Source organism: Alternaria postmessia (assembly GCF_024291825.1).
Source record: "Alternaria postmessia strain BMP 2775 chromosome Unknown scaffold_42, whole genome shotgun sequence".
Taxonomy (NCBI): Eukaryota; Fungi; Ascomycota; class Dothideomycetes; order Pleosporales; family Pleosporaceae; genus Alternaria; species Alternaria postmessia.
The window spans coordinates 121,055-148,877 of NW_026260115.1; the positions used below are offsets into that span (position 1 = coordinate 121,055).

General features: G+C 51.7%; 8 protein-coding genes across 8 annotated transcripts; 3 read left to right on the forward strand and 5 right to left on the reverse strand.

The window, feature by feature from the left end:
• Positions 1 to 1,036: 1,036 nt before the first annotated feature.
• J4E82_006851 (uncharacterized protein) lies at positions 1,037 to 6,679 on the reverse strand (the record flags this gene model as incomplete). Its single annotated transcript, XM_051733102.1, has 3 exons — positions 1,037 to 1,233; positions 1,288 to 1,437; positions 1,489 to 6,679. 3 exons carry the CDS (start codon positions 6,677 to 6,679, stop codon positions 1,037 to 1,039), a joined length of 5,538 nt encoding a protein of 1,845 aa, XP_051587139.1.
• Positions 6,680 to 8,548: 1,869 nt separating this feature from the next.
• On the forward strand, positions 8,549 to 9,472 carry J4E82_006852 (uncharacterized protein; the record flags this gene model as incomplete). Its single annotated transcript, XM_051733103.1, has 2 exons — positions 8,549 to 9,161; positions 9,210 to 9,472. 2 exons carry the CDS (start codon positions 8,549 to 8,551, stop codon positions 9,470 to 9,472), a joined length of 876 nt encoding a protein of 291 aa, XP_051587140.1.
• A 1,071-nt stretch (positions 9,473 to 10,543) lies between these two features.
• J4E82_006853 (uncharacterized protein) lies at positions 10,544 to 13,102 on the forward strand (the record flags this gene model as incomplete). The annotated part of the gene is made up of 1 exon (XM_051733104.1): positions 10,544 to 13,102. One exon carries the CDS (start codon positions 10,544 to 10,546, stop codon positions 13,100 to 13,102), a length of 2,559 nt encoding a protein of 852 aa, XP_051587141.1.
• Positions 13,103 to 14,075: 973 nt separating this feature from the next.
• J4E82_006854 (uncharacterized protein) lies at positions 14,076 to 15,574 on the forward strand (the record flags this gene model as incomplete). The annotated part of the gene is made up of 2 exons (XM_051733105.1): positions 14,076 to 14,405; positions 14,690 to 15,574. 2 exons carry the CDS (start codon positions 14,076 to 14,078, stop codon positions 15,572 to 15,574), a joined length of 1,215 nt encoding a protein of 404 aa, XP_051587142.1.
• A 281-nt stretch (positions 15,575 to 15,855) lies between these two features.
• J4E82_006855 (uncharacterized protein) lies at positions 15,856 to 16,452 on the reverse strand (the record flags this gene model as incomplete). Its single annotated transcript, XM_051733106.1, has 1 exon — positions 15,856 to 16,452. One exon carries the CDS (start codon positions 16,450 to 16,452, stop codon positions 15,856 to 15,858), a length of 597 nt encoding a protein of 198 aa, XP_051587143.1.
• A 770-nt stretch (positions 16,453 to 17,222) lies between these two features.
• J4E82_006856 (uncharacterized protein) lies at positions 17,223 to 19,003 on the reverse strand (the record flags this gene model as incomplete). The annotated part of the gene is made up of 4 exons (XM_051733107.1): positions 17,223 to 17,565; positions 17,616 to 18,354; positions 18,414 to 18,696; positions 18,836 to 19,003. The coding sequence occupies 4 exons, from the start codon at positions 19,001 to 19,003 to the stop codon at positions 17,223 to 17,225; spliced, it is 1,533 nt and encodes a 510-aa protein (XP_051587144.1).
• A 1,389-nt stretch (positions 19,004 to 20,392) lies between these two features.
• Positions 20,393 to 22,039, reverse strand: J4E82_006857 (uncharacterized protein; the record flags this gene model as incomplete). Its single annotated transcript, XM_051733108.1, has 5 exons — positions 20,393 to 21,092; positions 21,143 to 21,570; positions 21,624 to 21,691; positions 21,741 to 21,870; positions 21,929 to 22,039. The coding sequence occupies 5 exons, from the start codon at positions 22,037 to 22,039 to the stop codon at positions 20,393 to 20,395; spliced, it is 1,437 nt and encodes a 478-aa protein (XP_051587145.1).
• A 4,075-nt stretch (positions 22,040 to 26,114) lies between these two features.
• Positions 26,115 to 27,766, reverse strand: J4E82_006858 (uncharacterized protein; the record flags this gene model as incomplete). Its single annotated transcript, XM_051733109.1, has 2 exons — positions 26,115 to 26,612; positions 26,663 to 27,766. The coding sequence occupies 2 exons, from the start codon at positions 27,764 to 27,766 to the stop codon at positions 26,115 to 26,117; spliced, it is 1,602 nt and encodes a 533-aa protein (XP_051587146.1).
• Between the last annotated feature and the right edge of the window lie 57 nt (positions 27,767 to 27,823).

A 27,823-nucleotide genomic window follows, 5' to 3' on the forward strand; every position in this document is an offset into this window, starting at 1 on the left:
GGAGCTGGCCCCTTAGAACTGCTTGAGGAGAATGACGTCGATCTTCCCACTGATAGCGAATGGAGCGACTTCTGGGCAACAGGCAACTGGAATGAATTATCCAGGGGGTACAGAACGGCCTGTACAAATGCATTGGACCAGAGGATACTTTGTATAACATTTTCAGGTCGTATTGGTCTATCACTCCCGAATGTTAAGGTTGGAGACGAAATCTGGGTAATCCACGGTTCTGATGTACCGTTCATACTTCGAAGACAGTCTGAAACACCAGCACACCACCGATTAGTTGGAGATACATACTTGCACGGTGTAATGCACGGAAGCTGTGCTAGGAGAGAGGACAGCGTAGAAGTGGTCTTAGTGTGAGCAATGCATACATTGGTATCATCGACTTTATCCCGCGGTATTCTGGAGACGCAAAATAGCCGAGCCATTGACAGCTGCCGCAACGCGTAATATAGATACATTTTGATACCTCATGAATGAGCAATACCAGAAATGGGCATTTACGAAATTAACTCATATCTTTCTGGTAGAACTTGCTACTAGAATTTGCCTTCTGACAACGCGATCGAAAGTAGAGCTCGGATAGCATCTAGTATGCTCTCAGTTCAGCCATGATGTGAGTGGTTATGAATGCATACTGAGCACAACGCTCTGACTAGAGAACATTCACATCAGCGACTATCAAACCCAACAAAACAGGCTAGTCATAAATCCCTTTACGATTCTAAAGTCTGAATTATACAGACTAAACTACCTACACTCAGAAACGCCCCCATCCCATCCATCCCCTAACTTTACAATGCATACTAAAAACCCACGAACATCATCGTGGTAAAGGCGTTGAATCTATGCATGTCCCAGCAAAGAAGAAAAAAGCGTAAAACTATGTCCCCTGGCGCCCCGTACGGAAAAAGCCCCAGGGTATCCCATATTCTTCCTGCCCTACTCCTACCATGCTCCCACCATTCCATCCTCCTCATTCCCCACTAGTGTAACCGTCACTTCTACCACCACCCACTCATCCAGCAGTCTAAGAGAGGTGGAAAGCCCCCTGGCCCTCCCTTATAGCCACACTAAGCTTCTCGCGCAAAATCTCAACAGTGCTGTAATCCGGCATCTTCAGGTAATTGACACACGTCATGACAGAAGGCAGGTAGTCATCGGAAGTGAAGGGTGGTTCGCTGGGCTTGCAGACAACCGTAAACATTGGCGTGAGAGCCTTGAAGCCTGTGGAAGTGTTAGTATGGTGAATGTTCGTCATGGAATGAGTAGAGAACTTACCTCCAATCGGGAGCTTGGGGCTACCGGTGATGAATTGCAAAAAGTCTCTACGCTCCTGTGCATCAAACTCGCTCATGGTGGCGAGTAGGTTGCGCACGCTCTTGCTGTCGAGGTTGTAGCCATGGTCCGCTTTGATAGAATCCATAAGGGCTGGAATGTGGTTAGTAACAATGATCAACATTTGGATACCGGGAAACTTACTCTCTAGCGACCAATCCTCATCTGTCCGGCCGAACAGCATGACTAGCTCATCTGGGGTGAACGCCTTGAGAGCAGAGTATGGGAAGACCTCTGTGAAGCCTGCGCGGAAAGCGTCGGCTTGCCGCTGTACACCGGAGCCAAGCGTGAAGTCAATAACCTTCTCCACATACGTGTCGACATTCTCGATCGTGACTGGTGTGTCCGCACCATTCGGGATAAGCTCGATCGAATCATAGCCTGGAAGTGTAAAGTCCAGAGCTAGATCTTCTACCCGGCAGTCTTGGATGACTATGTCTTGCAGGGCTGCGGACTTTGCTGTTGCGCTCATGTTGTCGTTGTCGACCTTCTTCGCATCGGCAAACTGCTTGAGGAGTAGCAGAGACTTGGCTAGATCTTCATCAACAGCCTTAATGGCTCCAAGAGAGGGTGCAACCGCTGCGCTAGTGCCGTCGCTGATGCGGAAGAAGGTCGGGTTGAAAGAGACGTCGATAATGCGAGAGTCCAGCATAGAGCGGGCAACGAATTTACCCAAGATCTTGAAAAGCTCAAGACGCTTCTCGCCATTCTCGGTGCTCGCTTCCTCAGCGCTCATAGGAGCCGGGTAGAGACCTCGCTTACCGAAAGCATATTCGTCACTGTCGTTGGACTCGTTCTCTCGCCAGAGCTTCAATTTCTTCTTCGAGAACTCACGCGACACAGTGGAGTAAAACTCCAGTGTTGGCCCTAGACCGGTTCCAACTTCCTCAAAGTACTCCACTTCCAGGACACTGGCAGAATGTCCATAGAGCTGCATCACTTTCATCGCAGATTCCAGGATCCGGGATCTAGAAATGCGGACCTTCTGGCGTTGGAGGCGACCCAAGAATGGCCGCTCGTCCCTATGTCGACTATCACGTGAGTCGCTCGTGGGCTGCGAGTTCTGCCATCGTGTCATCGACCGTGAGTAGCCGAACGAGGTGGACTGTAAGAAGAGATGGCGTGTCTCGAATGGGAACAGGAATGGGTAGAAACGTGCCAGATCCTCGCTCCAGCTAGGGAGACAGTTACTCGCTACCACGAGAGGCTCTTCCAGCTGACGGTTCAGTTTCGCCGTAAGCTTCGTGTTGACAAACTGTGAGAGTGGCTCGGCATTCAGCTTGACTTGTTCCTTGTTCGCGAGCAGAATGTCGTCAAGGTGCGAGTTCAGCCCGTGGAGTATACTTAGCAATCGCAGGATACCAGACGTCACAGGGTGTTGATCAAGTGAGGCTGGCATACCGGAGACATCCGATCGTGACTCTGGAGGCGGTGTCAAGGAGCTGGGCTCGCTTGGTGGAGGGCCCTGGACCCGCTTAAACTTGATAGTATGAATGCCATTCCAAACAGAGCGATGTGATCCATCTTGTGGCTGAGCTTGACTGAAATGCACAGCGCGGTAGATTGTCGTCTCATTTGAAAGTGGCTGATCATTCACGCTAAACTCGATGTGCCAGTCTTGCGGGGTTGATTGCACAGCGGCAGCATATGAAAGCGCACTTGCCGCACCGCCCAACTGTTGGCGCATAGCGGCTGAGCTTTGAAGTAGCGCGGACAAACGGGATGATGGTGTTCGGTTCTCAGCAGGTGGTTTTGCCAACGGCGTGTTTTGCACCGGTGTGGCGATCCTGGTGCCATCCTCTTCCCGAGCAGTGGCTTGCCCTGTTGATGCAACTTCCACACTAACAGCTGATGGATCTGGCATGTCCTCGTCCAGTTCATCGTCCAGCTCGTCAACAATAGCATTCAAAGCGCTGTCCTCGTCCATGGAATCTCCGTCAGAGAGCTGCGCTTCATCAGCGCATTCGACTGGATCTTGGCTGCTTTGCGATTGTGCCTTGGCTGGAGGTGGTGGCGGAGGTGGAGGAAGCTGATTCTGTTGACGCCTACTGGATCGCCGGGACTTCTCTCGGGTAGCTGAGCTCGGTCCTGGTTGGGGTGAATCAGTCGGAGCACCCTTGGATCGTGAAGACTTCTTCGAAGCACGATTTGCTGTGCCAGAAGGGGTGTGCGGTGGTGGAGGCGCACGTCCTTCAGACAGAGCTTGAGCATACATGGCCTCAAATTGATCCCTAGAGGGAAACTGGTCCCGAGACTTGGACGGTCGTGGTCGATCCGCCAGGCTAATGCGAGGTCGAAGGTAGTCGTCCAAGGCTTTGAATGTTGCGATGGCATGAATGGAAACCATGATGTTCCTGTATGTCTTTGGAATGCCTGACTCGTCATCGGCGACAAGCTTGAGCCTGAGCTGCTTTGCGAGCATTGAAGTCGCGCTTCCTCGACTATCGTACATGTTCTGGTGAACGGTGATCACGTCGAAGTGTTCAGACCTACTGAGCAAATCTTGGAGCTTGTGGACCAACACACTAAAAGGCGTAGCTGGAGATGCAGTGCTCGCGGTCTTGATCTTGCTCTGGCTACTACCTCCCATAAAGGCTTCCAAGAAGATAGGCCTGGGATCAACATTCTTGTTCGTTGTAGGGGTCGAAAACAGCTCCAACAACACTTCCACAATTTTTGAGGTCTTGAGTTCGTAGCTTGTAATGCTCTCCAAAGCATCACCTTCGAAATAAGAAGCCAGCCGAGTGAACAGGGTCATGCAGTCGCTTGCGTTACCATCAGCAACGCAGTCCTTGATATTTTCAGCGAGCGATTTTAGGTCATCTAGGACCGCCGAAGCTTTGTCGCGTATAGGCTTATCGGAGTCCTTCTCGTGAGCCTCAATGAACTTCTTGGCACGCAGCGTGATGATGTCTTCGACGTTGGGCATTGGTGGTGGTTCCCGCTCGTCAGAAGATGATGAAGAGTCCGAGTCGTCATCCTCGTCCCGGTTGTGGCTGCTCTCGTTTTGTTCGTCATCCGGGTCCACGTCCTCTCCATCGTCAGATTGCATTTCCACATCCACGCCTTCGCTCGAATGCGGCTCGACCTCCTGCTCACCAGAGGAGACAGTGCTAGCGCCTGATTCAGCTGCCGTTTCAACCTCAACTGCTGGTTTTGAGTCCTTAGGCTTGGTTTCCAGTGCCTTGCATGGGCGATTTGCCAGTTGTGAGATCTCGGAGATGACGCCCTCACGATAGAACTGGTATCGGTAAATGGGCTCCAGTCGCTTAAGTAGCAGTTCAGCAGCCTGCAATGCATAGGTCACTAAAGATGGATGATCTTGCTGGGTAAAGATTGATGCCAAGTGCGAAGCGTACGGAACTGGCCGTAGGGCTTCCTCTAGAATATCGGTGTCCAGATTTGACAGCATTTTGAGATGTGCGGTGAGCACCTTCTGCCGAACACTGAGGTTGACGGTGCTCGAGTAAGCATCTGTCAAAGTCGGCAGAAGAATCACAGCGAAGCGCTTAACCTCTGCTTTGCAATCTTCCAGCAGCTCAACGCGCTTCTCGTTCGCAGTCTTCTTGTTCGTAGATGAGAGCGGAAGAAGATCGTCGCCTGGGTAACCCGCATCGAAGAGATCGTCAAGGTAAGTCAGGCCATCGGTTGAGACATCAGGGAGCAGTTCACAAATGACATTCAACGTCTCGAATACCTGGTCCTTGGGCCGATGAATCAGAGCTTGCATGATGACCACCGAGTCGATTTTCGCTGCGACGTCTTCAGTGCCGCTAGGAGGTGAAACACCAGTGAGGATCTGATATAGAGTATCGACCACGTTCGTCTTTAAAAGCTCAGCTGACAGACGTGGGCTCGCCTTTGCCGTATAAGCGAGAACCTGAAGGAACATGGTGTGAATACTGGGCCCAATGAGGTTTGTACTACCTGGGAGTAGAAGTCGCAGGATCGCCTTAAGAAGTCCTGGGCTAACCAGCTCCTCCAGCTTGCTCTCCTGCTGTCTGAAGCTCTGAACGATCCTTGATACACAGATGCAGCCTTGCTCTACGACTTTCTGATCGTTGTTGTTCAGGATGTTTTCGAGGATGGGCATGACATCGCGCACGACTGGGAAGGAATCCTCTGGGATGTTTCGACAGCAGTTGGCGGCTGTTGTGACAGCTGTTCGCTGGGTGCTTGTGGCGAAGAAATCGAGGAACGTCAGGCACGCTGTGAGACCGCCTTCCCGTACAATGACTCCCGGAAATTCGACGGAGATCTTCTCCAATGTGCTCAGACATTGCTCTGCCAGGTCAATAAAGTTAATCTCGAGCAACTTTGAGCAGAGAACAGGCACGGCGCCACCGTAAACGACGTTGGCGGTCGCTTGAGGCAGAGCTTCCATCAAATTGGCCAAGCATCGGCAGGCGAGCAACATGAGCTCTGGATTCTCTTCCATTGTGAACTCGTTCGGCTGCATGAGCCTAACCAACTCCTTGACATAGGCATCGGGGGAGAAATGGCCAGCCAGGTTGTCTTCGGTAGAGATGAGGAGTACTTCGGACAGCTCTTGCAACGCAATTAGCTGTATGGACATGTCTGGCGACCGTAGTTGATCCAAGATGCCCCGCAGGCGCTGTGTTGTGCCCGCCATCATGCCAGTAAGCTGCCTGAGCGCAGAGAGGCTGTGTGAATTGCGTCCAAGGAAGCCACTGGTGAAGGGATCATCGTCATCGTCGTCGTCATCGTCATCGTATCGCTCTCCGTGTTCGTCGCCGTTCTCGTCGTCGCTAGTATGGTCCTCGCCAGACTGGCGCGTCTCCTCCTCAGCGTTGTTTGCGGGTGCATCGTCCATGCTTGTATCGTCTTCGGCCTTGTTCGACTTTCGTGAGCTTCGGCGAGATGTGGAAGGAGTATCGGCGTCTTGCGCGGCGCTAGAGGGTTTGCTCTTGCGGCCACTCTTGGATCGTTTCGAGGGTTGTGGCGTCGACTTCTCGTCGATAGGATCTGATGGTGGGCTGTCTTTAGTCAGCGCATACTCTGGCGTTGGAGCGGCTGGCACAGACCCAGATGAAGACATGACTGCTTTGCCTTTAGCTTTCTTGGCCTTGGTTGCAGGTGGAGCGGGCGGGTCTTGAGCGTCGACTTTGGTTCGCTTGTTGCGAGCACCGCGTTTCGGTTGTGGTTCTGCGTTGTCCAGTTGGTCTGGGCTGGGATCTCGCGCTGAAGTCTTCCTCTTGCGTGAAGAAGCTGGTGCGGGCGGCGGGAGGGCTGCGGGTGGGGGAGGTGCGGGCGGTGAATTGTCGTTGGTGTTGGCGGGTTGGCGCCTTTGCGAGCGAGTGACTCTGGACGACATGAGATTGTGAATACAGGCTTGTGAAATCGAGATGCGCGCAGACTGTGGCCCCGGTGGGTGCAGCACTTCTGTTTCGGCAAAGCAACGTGAGACTTGGTTGAGAACCACAGCAGTTGATGGTGTTGAACCGTGGGGTGGAAGAAAACTGCAGCGGCCAAGGGTCGAGTAGGAAGGTATTTACCTTTCACGAGGTCCTCTGGATGCCATCAAGGACGCGCCATTAGGCGTGCTCAAGCGAGTGCGGTAGGTGCAAACACAGGGAAGGCGTTGGTGGCGGTCAGGGCGGTCGGTGGAATCAAACAGAGCAAACGAGTGTATTGCTCTGGTAGTGTGATGGGTAATAGAAAGAGATGGTAATACTGTAGTGACGCTGGCGAATGCTAGACGTCGATACCCACCTGCATGCCAGAGGGAGCTAATTACGTGACCTGACTAGCGCCTTTGCTGTTATCGATAGAGGGTCGCAGTCACCGTATCAAGTATGACCTGCGCCTGCCTGCCAGTACTCACCATGAGTACCTACTATACGCGTGTTTTGTTGCACTGTCGCAGTGCCAGCGGTGAATGGCTGATGGACGGTTGAATTCCTGAACACGCGTGCATGGCCTCTCACCAGCCTGTCTGGCAATTACGGTCTTCCATTGTGAATTCTGGTTATCCAACCCGACTGGGTTGGGACGAAAGCATTGAGGCTGAATCATCTTCCAAGGTTCGAGTGCGTGTGGAGGAAGCAGTGCGCACGTCACTGTTGGATACGTTGTTATCAGGACCCCCCAGTGAGTGGTGTATGGCCGCACACATTGGGCTGAGAAGTTTCGTCACGACTTCTAGGCTATGGAGTCTTCCCAAATTGTTCGATTCATCACGCCAACATTCAGCATGCTTCATAGCATAGGTACATGGTAAACTCGATTCACTTTTGGGTCATGTTAGCCTACAGCGACTCTGTCCTCCGACTTCGCTTCAGGGTTCCCTAGTGAGTAATCAGCCCATTTCCAGTCATCTCTAGCGCCTACAGTTGCAAGTCAGGGTCGGCGTAACTCAGTTCCAAGACGAGCAATCGCGTCCGCTTTAGGGCCAAGCATTCTGATTGTTCAGCATACGGATCCTAGGCCCAAGAAGACTAATTCGAAGACACAACCGGGTACCTGTGGGGTCGGGGAAATGCCGACACGCCCACGTGAGGTCTCCCACTTCTCCTCGAGCAGTCTGCAGACATGGCTTGCCATTTGGCGAATGTTCGGATGCAAAAGGCGTTTCATATGCGGGCGCCACACAAAGTTTGCGGCTCAGGTTGGCTGGAGCGCCGGAGTTATGGGACGGCGAGAAGTGCGGTTGCAGGCAAAAAGAGGAACCCTGGGCAGCCCCGCCGCCCGCGTTCCAGCGTCTCGACGGCCGCCTAGAAGCAAACGTAAAATGGTACAAGATGCCCCCTCCTCCACGGCCGGATTGCGCTGTGCACCTATTTCCCTCTATCCGATCCAGGCATATCCCACCTTTGCAGTCTCATCTAGCCCGTCTTGTTGCGCCCACTGCCTGAAAACATAGTTCCATCGGGTGTCGCCTCGCTGCCCCCGCGTCATAACAAGGCTCCTATCGACTCACTTCTTACTACTGCCTAGTCTCTCAGTAGTCTCCCGGTGACCCCGTTTATCGCGGTATTCGTAAGCCTTTCACTCATAAATGCTCCCCTCCCGCCGGCAATTGACCTTGCCTTTTAGAAATATAACGCACATCCTACCTGTCGCCGCGACCCCACCCCGCCGTTACCTCCGCAGTTCACCACTACATAGCCGGCCACTCACCCCTCCGAGGTCACCCCTCGCTATCCGCCCGCGCATCGCAACAAGTAAAATCGCTGTCGCCGCCATGTCCTCGACAGATAACCGCGATATCCTGCTCGACGCCGGAATACCCAACGTCGAAGCCATGTCGCTCGACAACTACACATTCCCCAAGGAGCGATTGAAGAAGACTCTCTCAAATCCCAACAAGCAACCCCTCGTACTCGTATCATGCGGTTCCTTTTCACCACCAACCAACCTACACCTGCGCATGTTTGAAGAGGCAGCCGACTACTGCGAGTTTGAAACCGAATATGAGGTCGTAGGCGGATTCTTCAGCCCCGTCGGCGACGCATATAAGAAAGCCGGGCTGGCTTCCGCACAACACCGAATCAATATGACGAGGATCGCTGTACAGGACAGCTCGAAATGGATTGGTGTTGACCCATGGGAGCCGCTACACAAGGAGTATCTCCCAACCGTCAAGGTGCTTGACCACTTCGACCATGAACTCAACGAGGTTATGGGAGGCATTGCGACCGAGGACGGCCAGAAGAAGACCATCCATGTGGCGCTGCTCGCAGGCGCCGACCTCATCCAGACCATGAGCACACCCGGCCTGTGGGCTCGCGAGGATTTGAGCAGGATCCTGGGACACTATGGCGCCTTCATTCTCGAGCGCAGTGGTACCGATATTGGTGTGTTGAATCTAAAGCATAGCGCTCTACAACCACTAACATGTACAGACGACGCGCTCGTACAACTCCAGCAGTGGAGGGAGAACATCCGCGTGATTCCGCAACTCATTCAGAACGACGTTTCCTCCACCAAGATCCGTCTCTTCCGTAAGAGGGGTAAGAGCATCCGCTACTACATCCCGGACAAGGTCGTCGACTACATCTACGAACACGGTCTCTACAGCGACGACGAGAAGAAGGCAGCAGACAAGGGCAAAGAGACAGCATCTGCCGACGCTCCTGGATCTTCGCAGAGCGTTTCCGCTTCTTGAACGACTTCAACTACAGATCTGCGATGATCCCTTCGCGCACTGAGAATCGCATGTACCACCACTTCCGACAGGACTGCCGCGCCGCGTGGTGCGGTCAACGCTAGTCAATAATTACGCTTGGGTGGCAATCTGAATTGGCATTGTAGAGACGGTACTCTCATTACACCGTCACGATCACCTAAATGCCGGCTTATTAGAGAGGCACGGGTGGGCCTCCACAGGCTTGATTGGCTGGAAAGGGTAAAGAGCTGCATAAACCCTTATGACCAACGGCGCATTGTTTTTGTACATTTCTAGCTATGATACCACACACATATTCAACAATGCATGATGATAATTTTTCAACCCTCATTTGCAATGTCCACGGAGCGTGGAGGTGCACGCAGCAACTTGCTAATTATGACAGGGGCAGTGATGTCATTCAGAAGCGAGGCCGCGGCTGCGTGGGCAGATCTTCCCTGCCGTTGCTAATCTTCGGGGCAGGGTCTTCACGGCTTTGTCGAGATATGATATTCCCGGATGACGTTATGGCATTTTTCATGAAATGCCATCCAGCGTGCAACATGCTCCGGTGTCCTAAGGAAAGTCTCGTGCAGTTTGTTTGTGTTCGTGGCATAGCCACAGAGGCATACGCAGCCTTTCTACTACCAAGTACTCCAAGTATTAGCTGAGAGCATCGTCACCGTGATACCCGCCTTGTCAAACATCAACAACATTTACACAAGGCCGATTCCTCTTCCTATGTCCAAGTTTGTTGTGCTTTCCAAGATAGCTATCCAAGCGGCTTGTGGCGCCCAGTGCTCGGCCACGTCAGGCACGCTATCAACACCACGTCTCCACAGCAACGACACCAACATCCCAGCAAGCCCAACCTCGTGCATGTGCCCAGCCGCTGATTATACATATTCGCTACCGATATTCACATGCGCCCGAGAGCTGGCGAAGACCATTGAGCGTGTTATTCTTCCTTTCGTGCTTTTTCAGGCGTTCTATCAAGTGCATGCTAGCCCCTCGTTTCTACACCGCGCTTTCGCTACACTGCTATAACCACCACCACCACCATTCTTTCCAATGAGCGACCGCGAGCGTGACCCGTCGCGCAGACGACCACAAGGCGACCAACGACGACGACGCAGAGAATCTCAGGGCGACGTGGACCCTGAACGACGAAGACGGAGAGAATCCCGAGGTGAACACACGGTTTACGACCAGGAGGGAAGGCGGAGAAAAGGACACAGGGCGACAGACTCCTCAGGCGACCTACTTCCAAAGCCACGAAGACCTTCGAGGCACCAGAGCGACACAGAGCAGGAATCCCCAGCCCCACGTCAAGCACGAGGCTCGCGGCGTAATTCTAGGTCAAAGGGCAGTGGAAGTGGGAGTCGAGGCTCAGCCCCTCTCAGTCTTGATGCGATAGCGAAGCTTGACAAGAGCAATGCGAAGAAGGCTGGAGGTTGGGGAGGCTACGACTATGACGACGAGTACCTGAAGGAAGTCAGAAGGAAAGAAAAGAACTTGGAGAAGGAGAGATTGAAGGAGGAGCGAGAAGAGAAGAGGCGAGAACAAAAAGAGCAGGAGGCTAGACGACGCGCTGCAGAGAGCGATGCCGCTCTGCTCGAAGAGAAGGCTAGAAAACGGCGGGAAGAGAGGCGGAAGGCTGCTGCGCTGAAGCAAAGTCAGACCGATGATGAGCTCGAGAGAACAAGAGGCACATATACAGAAGACGAACGAGAGGAAAGAAGACGAAGGCAAGAGCCCAAATACACACCGTCGGAAGCTGAGGAGCGAAGAGAACGGAGACGGAAAGAGAAGCAATACCGCACAGAGCAGAAGAAGCGTCGCGTTATTAGTGGTCCTTTGGCTGAAGAAGGCCGCATCGACGATGACGACTCCGAGTACCGATACATGATGGAGAAGCGCGGAGGCGCGGGCAGCGGTCCGCCAACAGTATACACAGAGGAGGAGCTGGCACGAAGGAAGAAGAACAAAAAGCGTATAATATTCGCGATAGTCGCCGTTGTGGTACTCCTCGCTATCATCATACCTGTAGCTGTCCTGCATTCGAGCAAAGGAAGCAAGAACGACGAGACAGGCGAAGGGAGCTCATCCGCGGCCACCTCGTCGGGGCCAAACAAAGACAACCTAGCTGGGAAGGACCGAAATAGCGTACCGGAAGCAGATCGAGGCGGCATCCTGGATCCATGGGCATGGTACGACACCCAGGACTTCAACGTTACCTACACCAACGAACTCGTCGGCGGTTTACCCATCATCGGTCTCAACTCCACTTGGGACGATGACGTCCAAGCAAACCCTTCTGTACCGAAGCTCTCAGACTCGTTCGAATATGGCAAGACGCCCATACGTGGCGTAAACGTCGGTGGCTGGCTCAATCTCGAACCCTTCATCACTCCTTCCTACTTCTCTCAGTATGGATCCAAAGACAATGTAGTGGACGAATGGACGTTTCTCAGCAAGCTTGGACCTGCGAAGGCCAAAGACACGTTAGAAAAACACTACTCCACCTTCATCACCAAGCAGACCTTTGCTGAGATCAGGGAGGCTGGCATGGACCATGTTCGCTTCCCCTTCGGCTATTGGATGGTGAGGACTTACGACGACGATGTCTACGTACCTCAGGTATCATGGCGCTACCTTTTGCGTGGTATCGAGTACTGTCGCCAAAACGGACTACGCGTGAACCTTGATCTTCACGGCGCACCAGGTAGTCAGAATGGCTGGAACCACTCCGGCCGTCAAGGCCAGATCAACTGGCTGAATGGCACAGACGGTGACAAGAATGCCCAACGCACACTAGACGTCCATCACCAGCTCTCTGTCTTCTTCGCGCAAGACCGCTACAAGAATGTAGTAACCATGTACGGTCTCGTCAACGAGCCACGCAACGTGGAACTCGACACCGACAAAGTCGTCGCCTGGACGCAAAAGGCCATTGACCAAATTCGCGCCGACGGCATAAAGGGCATCATTATCTTTGGCGATGGCTTCATGGGCCTCGACAATTGGCAGGGTAAGCTCCAAGGCAACGACGACCTCCTCCTCGACGTGCACCAATATGTCATCTTCAACACGGACCAAATCAAGCTCAAGCACCGGGACAAGCTGAACTTTGCCTGCGAAGCATGGACTCAGCAGTCCAAGCGCTCCATGGACAAGAAGACCGGTTTCGGTCCCACCATGTGCGGAGAATGGTCCCAAGCAGACACAGACTGCACGCAGTACATCAACAATGTCAATACCGGTACACGCTGGGAAGGCACTCTGCAAGCCTCGGACAAGTCGGGTGCAGTACTCGCCCCGCAATGTCCGCTCGAATCCTCCCAGTGCTCCTGCGACCAAGCCAACGCCGACCCTAGCAATTACTCTGACGAATACAAAAAGTGGCTGTACCAGTTTGCTATCGGCCAGATGGATGCTTTTGAAGCTGGTTGGGGCTGGTTCTACTGGACGTGGGAGACGGAGAAGAGTACACAGTGGAGTTATAGGCGGGGGCGCGAGGCGGGCATCTTGCCAGATAAAGCGTATGAGAGGGATTGGAAGTGCCCTGGAGGTGGCGTGGAGAGCTTGGATGAGTTTGAGGGGTTGGCGGAGAATTATAGGAGGATGTAGTGGAGGTGGGGACGAATGGGGTGTCGTATATGATCGTTATGTTGTGTTGTCCGGGCTTCGGCCCGTGTTCCTTTTTCGCATACGGTAATGAGGGGTGTTTGGGAGTGAGGGAGGTTATGAAGCATGACTGTCGGTGTTGTTACGAAGTTGAACATAGCATGTGCTCATGCATTTCATGGCGTTGGTTACAGGTTCCATCAATCCAGTACACTTCTTTTCGCGCAAATCTTTATCATCGGTTAGATTTATGTCCCTAGAACAAATGTGACAGCTTTGTGGCAATTGAAATCTGGGTACTTTGAATTGAGATGAATTGGTCTCCTTTGTGGAAGATGATCGCTCAGGATTTAAACGTCGTCAGCTTCTTTTACATATTTCATATCCCGAGGTAGCCGCTGAATCAGCGAGCCTGAATGTCTTGATGAACACGAACGAAGGTCCCCACATCTCATCTTACCGACTAAGATCTGAGCTTTGCACAAGGCCGCCCACAACTGCGCCTCATTACCACCAATCCTCAATGCCTAATTCCCTATTTTTATGTCTTCACAGTTCCTAGTACGCACCGTTCAACTCTCTTTCTAATGTAACAATCTCGACGTTTACCATCGGGGGCTGCTTCCAAGTGTTAGGATTACATACACGGACATCGCCACGTCATGCTCGCACGACACGTTTTTATTGCGATTGGCAGGAGGCATCGCACAACGCAAGTCGCTATTTTAAGGCGGACCGAGCGGAGTCATTGGGGACGTACCACCCTGGGGGAGATCATGGACAGTGAGCGAAGCGGTGTCGAGAAGGAGGCGGCTGTGTGGGTATCGTGAGACAAGGCGAGACATGTTTATATCGTAGGTGTGCTGCGTCTTCTTCATGTTTTGCTATCTCCATTTTCATCGTTCTTTCCTATACAATTGAACGATACCGTAATTCATATTTTCCAACATCTGATCGTGACCTGGAACATCTTACCATGTCGTTACCCATCAAAACTCATCATATTACCCCCCGAAACTCCATCTTCGAGAACGATGCCCAAAAGCGCGGTTTCATCGTCGTCATCATCCTCTCCGTCCTCGCTACTGTCGGCATGTTCTGTCTCATCATCAGTCTGGTCATATGCAAGAACAAACGCGATCGAAAGAACAAAGCAGCAATCGTGAATGCCGAGATGCGTATGCCTGGGTCTAAGAGCAGGTATCGAAAGCTGGAAGACGAGGAAGAAGCAGAAGGTGGAGTTTGGAGCGTAGAGATGGATGATAGACGGCCGACTGCGTACAAAGATGGACAGCAGTACGGACAGGTATGTGGATTATGAGATGGAGGGGGAAGCATGAGATGATGGGACTAACTCGGGTTTTAGGTTGACGTCGATGTGCCACATCCAGAGACTGCGTACAAGTGATCTCGCCCTATCCGGCTCGACATGGGACCATCACAATCAACGCGGTACTTAGCTTGCTAGCAAGCAGGTGTAAAAGCTCTTCACGGCATCGGATCATACACTAGCCATCATTCACCACCCGAACTAAACAATACCTCACCACCACCTCAACTCCGGGCCCTGCGGCTGAATCTCGCTTTTAGATCCCGTACTGGCTAGGCGTTACTACCAGAAAGCTCTACCTTCATATCATCAGACTCTCTCAACTCATGTTTCCATATCAAAAAGAGAAAGAGAGCACCCGGCTCTTGAGGGAAGCATTCGAGGAGAGGATGCGAACCGAACACCCCTTCACCACGGAGCAACTGCAACAATTCGATGACTTGAAGGCGCTGCTAGCAAGAGTACCCAAACTGAGCAAAGCCGACAAGGCAAAGGCCAAGGAAGCGGCCAAAGGAGAAATATGCACAGCGAAGCTCGACAAGCAAAGAGAGATGTCGGAAGAAAGGCGACTTCGCTCTTTACAAAAGCGCCACAAATCACCCAAGGACATTCAAAATCCAGAATCTTTTGCTGTAGAGACTAAAGCTTCGCTCACACCAAATTCGCTCTTCCCACTGCCATCATCGTCGCTGTTATGGCCTCGACCTGCACTCCAAGACCCAGTCTCATCCGCAACATCAGAAGTCACCTCCATCACACTCCCCCACCATGTTTGGGTCATCACCCAAACGTCCTTCGGATCCGGCGGCACTAAGAAAACCTTCGCTCTGTGTACCACACTCCTCGCCACTGAGGCAGTCATGGCCCACCTCACTGCTGAACTTGCGAATCGCATTGTTTTATACATACCAGGAGGCGCGAAGGCCGCGCAAAGGACACGTTTCGATTTTAAGACGTACATTCGTACAGACCATGACTTCGGCTTTCAGGCGTGCCTTGGAGGGGGGAAGAAAGTTGCTATTGATGTTAATGCTAGTTGGAAGGAAGGGGTGCCGTGGCAGGGGAAGGTGGGCGATGGGAAAATTTTCGGGGAGGGGTTTGGGGAGGTTACTATTGAGAAAGTCAGGGCGTTTACGGCGGGGTGAGGGTGGTGATAGTCTAACAGGTGTTTGTGAAAAGCTGTCATAGAAAATATGTAAACAGTAGGGGATACTTACGATAATAAGCTAGGTAAATGACAAAGCCGGAAATTCTCCGACATCATACAAACAAGAAGGCTATAGTACACCAGGAACATTGAGATGGAAGCTAATGCTAACTTTCATCTCTTCGTATAATGTAAGGTGTTTTGACATTGTATTCTAGTCGACACTTAAGCGTCCAGATCTTACATCCACATCTCTTGAGACATACATCAACAAGACTTCTACTGCCCATCCCTCTCGGCAAGCATCTCCTCAATATGCTTGTTCAACCAATACCTTCCCAACACCTCCCTACTCATATCCTTCGCCCCCTTAATTTCTCCCGCACACTCCCCCGTCTTACACAAGCAGTTAAAGGGCTGAGCCATACTCCACTCCGTACTCGGATAGAAAAATGTGAGCTCATCGCCCTCCTTCAGCCCTTCTCCATCCTCCGAAACCCTTACTTCCCAGCGCTGCATGTCGAACACTAGGCTGGGCTTGCAGCTGTGGTTTATGTAGACGAGGTCGCAGTTGAGCTCAATGTGGAGGTCGCGCGAAGCTTGGACAGAGGAGTACGCTACGGTGGCTGGTGTGGGATTTGTGATGCGGGCAAAGACTGCGCCTGGGGGGAGGTTGACAAGAGAAACTGAGCGTGAGGTAAAAGCACCTGGGTTGCGTTCTACGTGGAGGAGACGGGAAAGGTCGGGTTTAACCCAAGCGGGAATTTGCGAGGTAACTGTCGACGAAGGTGTTATGACAGGTTTGGTAGACGATTTTCCGTTCGTGTGGGGTGTTGTAGCGGGAGGAGGGGTCGAGGTTACGGCTGCTGGAGACATGGTGGATGACGAGGACTCGAAGTTTGTAATAATGAATCTATGTGTATGGGATGAGAATTATGAGTTAATTTGCTTCGTCAGTCATGTCAAGAGAGGTTATATGGCCGTTCTTTAGTACTGCTTCCCTGGAAGCCGGACGATGGGCGCAACTACACGCTTCCAGACATACTAGGGTCCACATGAAGACGCCATCTCATCCTTTGTGTGGGGATAACGCGGCTTGTTCCAGTGTCATTCCATGTAGTTCCATATTGCCGACGGGGCTTGGTGTCTCTATTCCAGCCTGCTTTGGCGGACGGAGATCCGAGGTACCTAGGTACATATGTACCCAATTGCACGTGAGGCAAGCTTTGCCGGGTATTCAATGTATAATAGCATTACGCGCGGTAAGTCCAGTTTAAGGCGGCACAGCGAGGATCAAGTGGGCTGGGTTCTGGTATATCTGTCGTCTGTCGTGCATGGTGGGGAGCTGCTAGTGACGTGGGTTGTTGAATAGCTTCCAAGTTCTCCGGCTTTACAAATAGCCTCGGCAGTGCGAAAGCACACTAAGCCTAAAACGTCCCACCTAGGTAGGGACTTCTCTAGCAGTCGAGAACTCTAGAGATGTTCTAAGCTGTGCATGCGGCTCCTTGGTACAGAACTTTGGCATACTTAAGGGTATGAGACTTGTAGCGGAGATTGATGCGTGTTGTTATGGGTGTTCAATCACCTATGTACCTATAGAGGTCTTTGTCATCATCGAACATCATCCTCAACCCAGACCAACCCACCTATTTCACATATGTCTGCTCAACGGGCACAACGCCATTCTCGTCACCCTCGACACCCGCCGCATCTCCACTCTGAAGGCCCATCTTGCTTGTATCATATCCGTTTGCGGTGAGATACTCTCTGAACTTTACGTCCTCCTGGTCGATTGTATCCTGGCCGATATGCGGAAGCAGCAACACCAGACCAGCAGCTACGAAGGCTAGAGTAGATGCGACGAAGAAAGGGTTACGGCCTGCAGCTATTTCATCATCACCTGCAGCCTTCTGTAACGCATCGAGAGCATAGGATCCAGCGAACGCACCAATCTTGCCTACGGCTGCTGCGATACCGTAGTATTGGCCACTGTCTACATGTTAGAAGCGGAGGGATGACAAGGCGATGAAAAGACGTACCGAATTCCAGTTGCACAGGTCTTCGACGCAACCAAACCAATGTTATCGCCAGGGCCAAATTCGCCTAGCGCAAGGAAAATCCCATATACCACGACGAATCCAGCAACGTTCTCGGGTTTGTTCAGCCAAGGATAGCATCCAGCCATGATGAATCCGATAATACCCTGCAGCGTTACGCCGATAAATAGCGTCTTCTTAGGGCCCATGGATGGTAGATCTGCAACAAAAGCACCAGCAAGGCAGCCGGGCATGTAAAAGAAATTGATTAGGATGTTCCACGCCAGACTCTTCCATAACGGCGCCGATTCGCCCAGTAGATTGGCTAAGATAGATGTCGCGTAGATACCGAATGAGTAGGCGCTGAAGTCATAGATGAACCAGATGATACTGACAATGCTGAGCCGGAACCAGTAGTACTTGATGATAAGCAACCATGGTGTCTTCGCTTTGGCCAGAGACTCCCGCTTAAATGCCTCTGGCTCTTGTAGCTTCAATCGGAGGTAGAGTAGCGAGAGAGGCGGGATGACACCGATACCAAGACAGATACGCCAGGCGGCGCGTAGATGGTTCTCCCCTGTAGCAAGGACGACGACAGTAGCGACGATGGCGCTGATAAAAAAGGCCAGGTCAATCTGCACGTTGGTGAAGAGGATGAACCATTTGTTCCGTGTGCCTTGCTTGAGTTCGCCAGTAGATTCTGCACAACCGACACTGCCCGCTGGGTACTCTCCACCGATGCCTACCACAAGTCAGCAAATTCAACGAATGCAAACAAGCACAGTTTTGTGTAGCACATGCCTATTCCGAGAAAGAACCGATATACAACGAGCGCCGTCAATAAACCACTCGGACTTCCACCTGCTCCATAAGACGCCGTTCCCAGGATGGCGAAAAGTATGATGATGATGGTCGAAGTGAATAACGACCATTTTCTTGAAAAATGATCAGATGTGTACCCGAAGAACAACATCCCAACGACTGTGCCAGCAAAAGTTATACTTGCGACGTTTGCTTGAGCAGAGGAGTTCGCATACGAATCTGGGTAAATAGTCTTCAGCATCGTGTTGACCGGTCCAATAATCTACAATTCCTCTATCAGCATTTCTGTTCTCACAGTTCCAGTCTTTACTCGTATATAGCGGTGTTGCTTTGGGATGGGGATCGATGTTGTCGCGTTGGAGAATATCTTGTTGTCGCTTTTTGGGTCGGTTTCTGCGTACATTGTTGAGATAGCCATCGCTGAAAAGTCCAGCTCCGCATGCGATCACAGGCCATAACCTTTCCCATCTTCCTTTCTCTGTTTTTGCGACGCTGCCTCTACGTTCGATGTCGCCTTTCTCATCAGTCGCATTGTATAGGCCAGGCTGGACTTCTGCGGCTGAAGCCATGGTAATGTCGCGTGGGGCTTAACCAGAATGCGCTGCAGGAGGGTATTGCGTCACGATGCTCCAGCGCGGTGATATGGTAAGAATTTCGTAGCAACAGCGACAAGCTTTCGTAGGCGAACCCCTCAAGCTTTAAGGGTTCCAAGGTTCACACCAAAACTTGATCTTACTCGCTACCCATTTGCTACCTTTGTGCCACTCACCGCAAAAGACCCTGTGATCACCTTGCTATGGGCCGTATCGGGCTTGGTGCAGACCCGAGGGGTCAACGAACCATTCACAACATGCGAAAGCTTTTCCAATACCCGAGGCGTAGGATTCGGAGGCCCACGAGCTGTTACTCGATACAGCAGGTACAATCTCCGCCGGGAATACCGATCATAAGAGGTTGGGACTACAAAAAGTTGTCAATGATTGCGCGGCCTCCGCCGCTCGGGTATTATGGCTCTCGGGAATAAAAGACCGCAGCCGCTCTTAGGTGAAGAACAGCGCGATCGGTAGTTATGACTTGAAAGTCTTCGAAACCATCCTGGAAGGCGGGCATCGTGTTCAGCTTCAAGCTTTGCCATGCTTTATCTCAGGCGACCGAAGCACCTGCGCGTCACCTAAAGAGGTTAGTTGTACTGACATTGCCGACGCCACACGGAGCTTGTCCTGCAGCTGCTGGAACGAATTGGCATGTGAGCACGCGATCATCAGCATGGCATTCGATGCTCAAAACAGCAGACCCATACTGCATCCGAACATCGGAATCGATTCCGTAATACTTCACTGTGTAGTTTGTAGGGGTAGGCACAATATTATATGCTGATCCAGCTTTGGGGCTACGAGAACCCGGGTTGTTAACAGCGCAGGCAAGATTTCACACCAACCAGGCCACGCAGGTGGCCTTAACGCGCTCCTCTTAGTCTCGCTCAAGAAGCGATAACAACGAGCAACAGACGCTCGGATGAACTTTCAGATCGAGCTGATAACATCCATGCTCATGCAGGTATAGATTGCGGCAAGCGGAAGGAGACGAAGGAACACGAACAACAGCACCGTGCGCGATTGTGTTGAGATCCAACCCGTACGGCATCTCTACGGGAGAACTGTCGGTGATTGAATCAGCAACTATCGACTCCATCTTGCGACCACATCGGACCGATACCTGTGGTTGCGGGCCGAGGAGCCTTGGAAACGTGTAACAAGACCGAAGGATCCACGTGAGCAAGTTGAACCAATGCCCAATCTATGGTTTTGTTGATTAGATGACTACATTATTACATACTCATCTATGTATGTGCTGCGTACAAGAAAAGACATGTTGCATATTGCATTGCTGCAGGGTATCACGCGAAAGACATTAGCAAAGACATGTACCGATCCTTCCTCCCAAAAACAAGATGTCTTTTACTTGTTGTCAGACGTCTTGATGTGCTCAAACGGAATCGATGTTTTTTGGACCGTGGTCGTCACCTGTCCTCGTGAATTCGCCCTGTCCATCTCCATGAACCAGTCGTCACCCTCGCTCTGCGTCAGGCTTTTTGAACTCCGGTTCTCGTTGCTCGGAATGCGGTATAGGTGTCGTAGTGAATCTTGACTGGGGCGGCCGGCGAGATCCATGCCCATTGTTCGGCCTACAGATGAGGCTGTGCTTGCTTTCCGACCTCCAAAGCCCCCAAGAGTGGGACCAATAGAGGAAGCATTGCTCGATTTATGATAATGGTTTATAGGGGATGACTTTTCCCCTGACTTCCGCGGCATTTGATCAGATATCGTTGTGATGACACCCATCTTACTATCCCCTCCAGATGATGTTATCTTTCTGTCACTAAGGCTAATGCCACCGGCATTGGAGTCGAAGCTATCGTTTCTTGTAACATGTTCAACATGTATTTGCACTTCATTGACGACGAAAATCTTGTTGGATGCCAATGTTGCTATGGCAGGCCAGAAGATGGGTATGGAAGCTGTGATGATGGCGAAGTTGACTTCGAGGACGGCGAAGATGTACACTATGGGGGTATGGAAAGACATGTCAAGAACGGGTTCGGTACCCGCTTTGTTGACAGACATGGCGATCATGCGACCGATAGCCACGATGACCACGCTAGTGTGTTGTCAGTACGGTTCCGTTCCGAAGGCACGCTGTCCACTTACACACAGCCTAAGCTGAATAGACCGACCAAGCCTGCTCGGCTTTTACCCGCAATCCTCAATGTGGTTACGAAAGGAACAGGTAGAAGAAGGACCAAAATATCGAGCAAGCAGTTACTGACAGCATGTCCCAAGAACATGTGAAAAAAGTCTTGAGGGTTCTTGCTGCCCCATCCGATGCATGTGCCATCTAATGTTGGATTCCAGTTTTTGGCGATGGGATTGCAGGGGAAAAGCGCGAGAAAGAAGAAGGTCAGTCCCCACAATGAGCATATGACAATCATGACCCAGGTAATGCATCGTGCAAGGCGATACTGAGCATGAGTCGCTGAAGGCGCGGCTTCGGCAAAGAGACGAAGATACTGTATGAGGATAGAAAGCTTGATTAGTGCTGTACTCGCAGTGTAGGCGGCATTTGTCGAGTATATGTGCTGGAATTGATGTTAGCCTGAGTCCGAATAACTATTTAACTTTGATCTAGTACCTTGAAATACGACGTTAGATGCTCAGCATCAAGTGTCCACAAGTGCAGACCGAGACCATCGACTGGCACTGTGAATGATTAGTCACGCCTCGATTGGTGAGATATCGCTATGCATACTCATGCAAACCATGATGTCTCCGATAAAGCTCGCAGCGGCGGCGAGGACCACGAACAAGTCATCCCAGCCCCAAAGACGGTCCTTGATACGGAACCATAACCGCAAGCTCAATGTAAAGATGGCGACTGACTGATGAAGTCAGTACAAAGATGTCTAGAGTGTATAGTTGCTCGATCATCGCACATACCAGGAAAGCAATTGTGAGGCCAAGGATTGTCTCAGGTTCGTTGACATTTGGTAAGTTGGCATTGTCTGGATGTTGTGCTGGATCTGGTAAAAGAGCAGTGCTGGTGCTCATGATTGCGCACTCGACCAGGAGATATTACGGTAAGGCGGAACGGAGGTTGTATCGGTTAGCGATTTCAGATCGATGAAGGTAGTGTAGCTAATTGCGATAAAACTCCATTACATGGTCCCGCCAATATGGAAAGAATGAGGTTGGACCTGCAAGAGACAGTGTTACAATCGACCCGAATCGTGGCCGGGAACGAGGCTGCATCAGACGAGGAGGTGTAGCGGTCTAATACGTTGAACGGTGGGTCTCTCGTGCCGAACGTTCAAGTCATGACATGCGTGCGTTACCCTCCCTACGACACATGGTGTAACCCCTGCTGTCCCGCATGGAGGATCAAAAATGGGGTCGTGCAACTAGCGGCAGGTAAGCCTGTACATGTCCGCATCCCTGCTGTGATAGGTGTGATGATTGCTGCGTAAGGGTTACTTCCCCTCGGTCGTCATGAGACACTGGTACTTGCGTCCCTGACGACGCCTCTTTTTCTAATTGACAGTGTTAGACTAAGAGAGTAACCTATCGTTTACACACTTGACTTCAAACTACAACGCGGGGGCCGCATGGATCCACATCAAAGGGGGCGCGAGCAAGTCATGAAGGTTGTTCGATCGATGGTCGTTCAGCTACATTCTAGCTGAACAGAATGAGGAACTGGTCGACGAGAAAAACATGGTGTGGTGGCAAACGGGCACTCTGCCGACAGTCGAGTTTGATTGGTACCCCGCAAAACAGCCTTGCATCGCGGATGGCTGAAACAAGATAGCCTAGAACTCTGTTGCTTAGGTTTGCTTTAGGTGCTCAATATGCACTCCATTTCTTGATTTTTCTTCTTCTAGCCTTGCTCCAATCCCGCGAAAGGTGCGCCGCAATGCCGCTTGTTCCTGAAGGAAAGAAAGCCGGCTCGATTCTGGGCAGCCAATAAAGCGGATGATGTATACAGGAGACTCGAGTATATCTTACACAGGGGATCCCTTTGAAGATCCAATCCTTTAAGAAGGAAGCTCCCGTTGGTGGCGTCGCTCATAAGAATGGGAACATGGGAAGGAGCATGATGTGGAATGAATGGTCGTTGGAACACTGACGGTCCGCAAGGGTAGATGACTCGGTTTCACTCCTCTCCGGGGCCCACCACTCGAAGCGAGCAACTATAGCCAGTACCCCTGTTTGCAACGTCTCATGGCTACGATGACCACAGCGGCGATGGTGATCTCGGCCGCGCCGTATGGCTAACGAATAGTTCGCATGGCATTTGTAAGTCGTTAACCAGTGCCAATCTCGACTTAGTTGGACGCGAACTACAGTTTCGCAAAGGTTATCGGGGACAACTAGCCGTCGAACGCGCGCGGGTTCGACGGGGCTTTGCCGGGCATGACGCGACGACGGTTCTGTAGCGGCGCAGCGATAGTCAAGGTAGCATCCCGTTCTGTCCCATTTCTTTTTTGACCTCCTATCGGGAATGGCTATTTCAGCCTGGAGCCCTCGGGGTTGCAAACCATTGAGGACTACGCCTCGGGGACATATCGGCAAGGGAAGCCTGCAAGCGCAACCCCACTGGATTTGGTGGAGGCCGCCGGGCCTCTTCCAGCGACTCATGCTTCTAGGAATCTTACGACTCCTCAATACGGTGTACGTGTTGCTATAAGGGAGTCGTGGTAAGTGCGTGCTTGCTGCACAATGGGTCAGACATCATAAGAAGAGCCAACGCCGCAGCAATTACCAGTCACCGTGCCTTCTTGTCGCCCCAATTTTGCTGGCTCGTATCAACGCAACGCTGCTCACATAACCCACCCGGCAGTCTGTATCCATGATGAGGTCAGATGGCGAGCGATGAAACGAAAGGGTGTAGGGGGAGCGTTGACGAAGATGCATGGGTCATGAATGACCGTCAAGGGTCTGCAAAAAGCATCCGAGATCAACAGGGCAGTTGCCCAACGTCGTCGCGTAGCAACACACCCTTCGGCTCCGACTACCCAAGGCACAATACGATGTCTGGACTCTGGAGCTATATTGCTCTTTCTCAGCTATCCTGACTGTACAGCTTACATCTCGGCATAATTGCTTTCTTATCGCTACAAAGATGAGGAAGAGAATTAACGCTTCAATCACAACAGGGTGTACACAGTAAGCGTGGAATCACGCGCGCCATCGTTCGAGGCCATACCACAAACGCAGTATCACTCTCACTACTGCACATGCTCACATTACCGGGGTTGTTTTTAGGGTGAGAGTCTGGTTGGGGAAGGACGGAAAACCTACTGCATCTACAACTCCCACCACTCGTGGGAACCAACTCGTTTGCGCACGCCTTGACCACTTCGCGTACATCACACGAAAGGCTTGGTTTCGTCACTAAACAAAACGGTTACGTTTTGGGTGCATCAGGAATTCAAATCGAGCGTTGTGCGACGGCCAATTTACCTTTGTCGGAGGGAAGATCTGTAGATTTGATTGCAAATGCAGTCAAGCGCCCCAGTCATTCCAGTCATTAGTTGACCGTTTGATCCACACTGACCCGGACCCTGGTTCCCAAAAAGATCCGGTGGCTATCCTCAACGGTTAGAAACTCAACATGGCTCTTCAGGCGGTTCCCGTTCCCGCTGGCTGCCCACTTCATGGATGTCACTGATGCGTCCAACGGCGAACCGAGATTGCCAGGCTCAGTCGAGCTCGAATATGTCGCTTCTCTATGGGATCGCTTCCACATACATCTATAACATACTATACTGTACATACCCATTCAAAAGGTCTCGATATTGATCCTGCATCATGATGAGTAGCCTTTTGCCAGATGGTTTCCACTAGGACTCGGGCCGTCAGAGCGTTACCTTGAACAGATGGTTCTCCGACACTGTTCTTGAACCCCTCCTGAATATCCACTGTATGACCCAAGAGCAGGTTCACCTTGCGTGACGACGGAACTGGGAGAAACACGCGACTCGTGGCCGCTGCCAGTGCACCCGTTTAGTCGGACGATAAACGTTCCGGTGGTAAGGTCCCACATGCGGCTGCTTAGAGAACATATGAGTAAATGAAGCCAAGGTTCGCGCTGGGTTTTGACCTTGGCCTTTCCACATTCGGGCTTATCATGGTCACCCAAGTCGATCTTATCTTCTACCCCAAGATCTAGAGCAAAGCCGGAGCAATTACGGCAGGACGTCGGTTTCTGCGTCATCAGCCTGTGCTGAAAGGACGTTTCTCACCTCATCCCTTGTAGTACAGCCGCCAAGTATCCGAGAGATATTAAAAACACGACGTCTAAATAATTCGCAGCTCCAAAGCAGCGACGAAGCCTGGTCTAATCACGGAACTTCCATGCCCAGTAAGCCTGGCCATAATGTTATTAACAGTCCTGCTCTCATGTTGTCGGATATACACATGCCAGTCAACATTCATACAGGCAGCTCACACGCGATCTCAAAATGGATACACATACGATTCTCGATACTGAGCTGAACACCGTATTGCGACTCAACGGGATGCCGGCAAACTCATCTCATCATGAATGCAACCTACTCGGAGGTTAACTCGAAAAGAGTGTAATTGTGTTATCAAGGGATGGGGGGCGCACGTCCAAGCACTAAACACCGTTCCACTTCTATATGTTATACAAGTCAGACTCCCCAGAGACGTCTTTCCTCTCGTCAGCATCACACCAGAGGCTCTGATGAAATAGTCGGAGTATCGACACCAGCGCCATCAACTGTCTGAATGCCCGTACTGGAGCCACACCAGCAGCTGTCGATGCACTCGTGGCGGCAGAGACTCAGGAACGGCACTTGCGCCCGCGCCTTGCGCAGATCGTGTGTAACGGCTTGATCGAGGAGGCATACGAGAGGTGGGAGAAGGAGGAGGCGATGGCAGAATGGAATCACGGAACGTTGCGTCGTGAGCCGCCGATAAGGGGCTATAAGCGTTGGCGGTGCGAGCAAGCGTGTATCTGTATGTGCGTAAAGGGTTTACAGCTAGTGGATGGACTTTCATGGCGCAAGTAGCTGATAAATGAACACCACGCCCCATCAAGATGATGATTCATCTTTATTAACGTTCTTTGCTCGAGACATTGTTCTCCATGCTGATAGCCTCAATCAAGCCACGACCGTGTCTTCTCACAGTCTTCAATAACAGCCTGACGATGCATCTCACTCCTCGGAACAAACTCCACCGCAAAAGGCTCGCTACCCAACAACAGTCCACCATGAAACCCCGTCTCGACACTCATGTCCAGCTCCCCTTTCGCTCTCACATCAAAAGCCCAGACAAGCTTAGCCGCCATAGCCAAGAACCCATTCTGTGCAAACAGATTACCAGGACACTGGCGACGGCCACTACCAAATGCATAAATCAGTTTCCGACCTTCTGCCTGGCATTCCTCGACCGAAAGATCGGTGCCGTAAGGGTTTGCGAGGTAGCGGTCGGGATTGAAAGTGTCGGGTGAGGAGAAGAGGTTTGGGTCGTGCGAATCAACCCAGATGTTCTGGAGGATGGTCGTGCCCTTGGGAATATGGTAGCCGCGGAAGATATCGTCTGCATCGAGGGTGTGAGGGAGGTTGACGGTGGCCACTGGGCGCCAGCGAAGAACCTGCTTGCGTTTAGTAGTTGTACGAACAGCTTGAAGAACAGAGGACCTACCTCGAAGAAACACGCCTTTAAGTATGGCAACTTGTCCAGATCTTGCGCACGAGGCGGCTTGCCTGCCTCGCAAACATCATCTACTTCGGCTTGTGCACGCTTCAAGATCTTGGGATAAGCGCCTAGGACCTTGATGAAGTGCAAGGAAGTGAGATACGTGGTATCGACAGCTGCGTCGTAGAGGCCTCCGCCTAGATATGCGAGCTGGTGGTCGTCGAAACCAGTCTTACTGTCCTGCTCCTGAAGCAGCCTCGCCATCAGAGACAGAAAGTCCTTTGGCTTAGCATTCTGACCCGCCTCGTGGAGCTTCAATTCCTCTTTAGCCGAGTCCAACATGATCTTGTAGAAGTACTGTTGATTCTTGCGCAGCTCTGTGGCTTGACCCTTCCATTTAGCCAGGAAAGCCGGTACGTACTTGAGGATGGGGAACATGTTGATTGGAGGGGCGGATCCGGGGTTCAGCAGCTCCAGCCAGTTTTTCTGGTTGTCATAGAACAGCTTGATGAGATCTTTGTCCTTCTGTGCTCCTCGATGGCCGCAGATTGCTGTCAACGGTGTGCCCATGGCCCAGTTGTGAAGATGATCTTCCCACTTCTCAGGTGACATGATAAGCCTATAGGCGAAATACGCTCCTGCTGCATTCTGCAATGGCAGGGCTTGCTCGCATCCTGCAGGACCGAGCAACGATCTAACCGCCGACCGATATCTTTTCAAATAAGCGTCATTCTGCAAGAAAAGAATGTGTTGCGTGTCCTGAACAATGTGTTCTCGGAAGATATAGTCAGTAGGTCGGCCAGAGTAAATGTTGCCTCGCTTCTCGAGCAGCTCACGAACGACCTCAGCACTGTTGAGAACGACGAGGTTTAAGGGACCCGCTTTTAGCCCGACGATGTCGCCATAGGTTTGACGCCATTCGGAGAACTTGACGTGGAGCTTGTCGGAGGCGAAGTGGTGCACGTTTCCGATCAGAGGGAGGCAGGGCGGTCCTGGAGGGTAGTATTTTGGCGGAAGGGAGCGTAGTGAGAAGCGTATGATGGAAACGATGGTATAAATCAACACCAGTCCTATGGATGTCTGGGTCAGGAACGTTTTGTCGATGTCCATGTTGGCCTTATTGCACTTCCTTACTGGCCAAAGGTTGTGTTGTTGCTACTTCACACA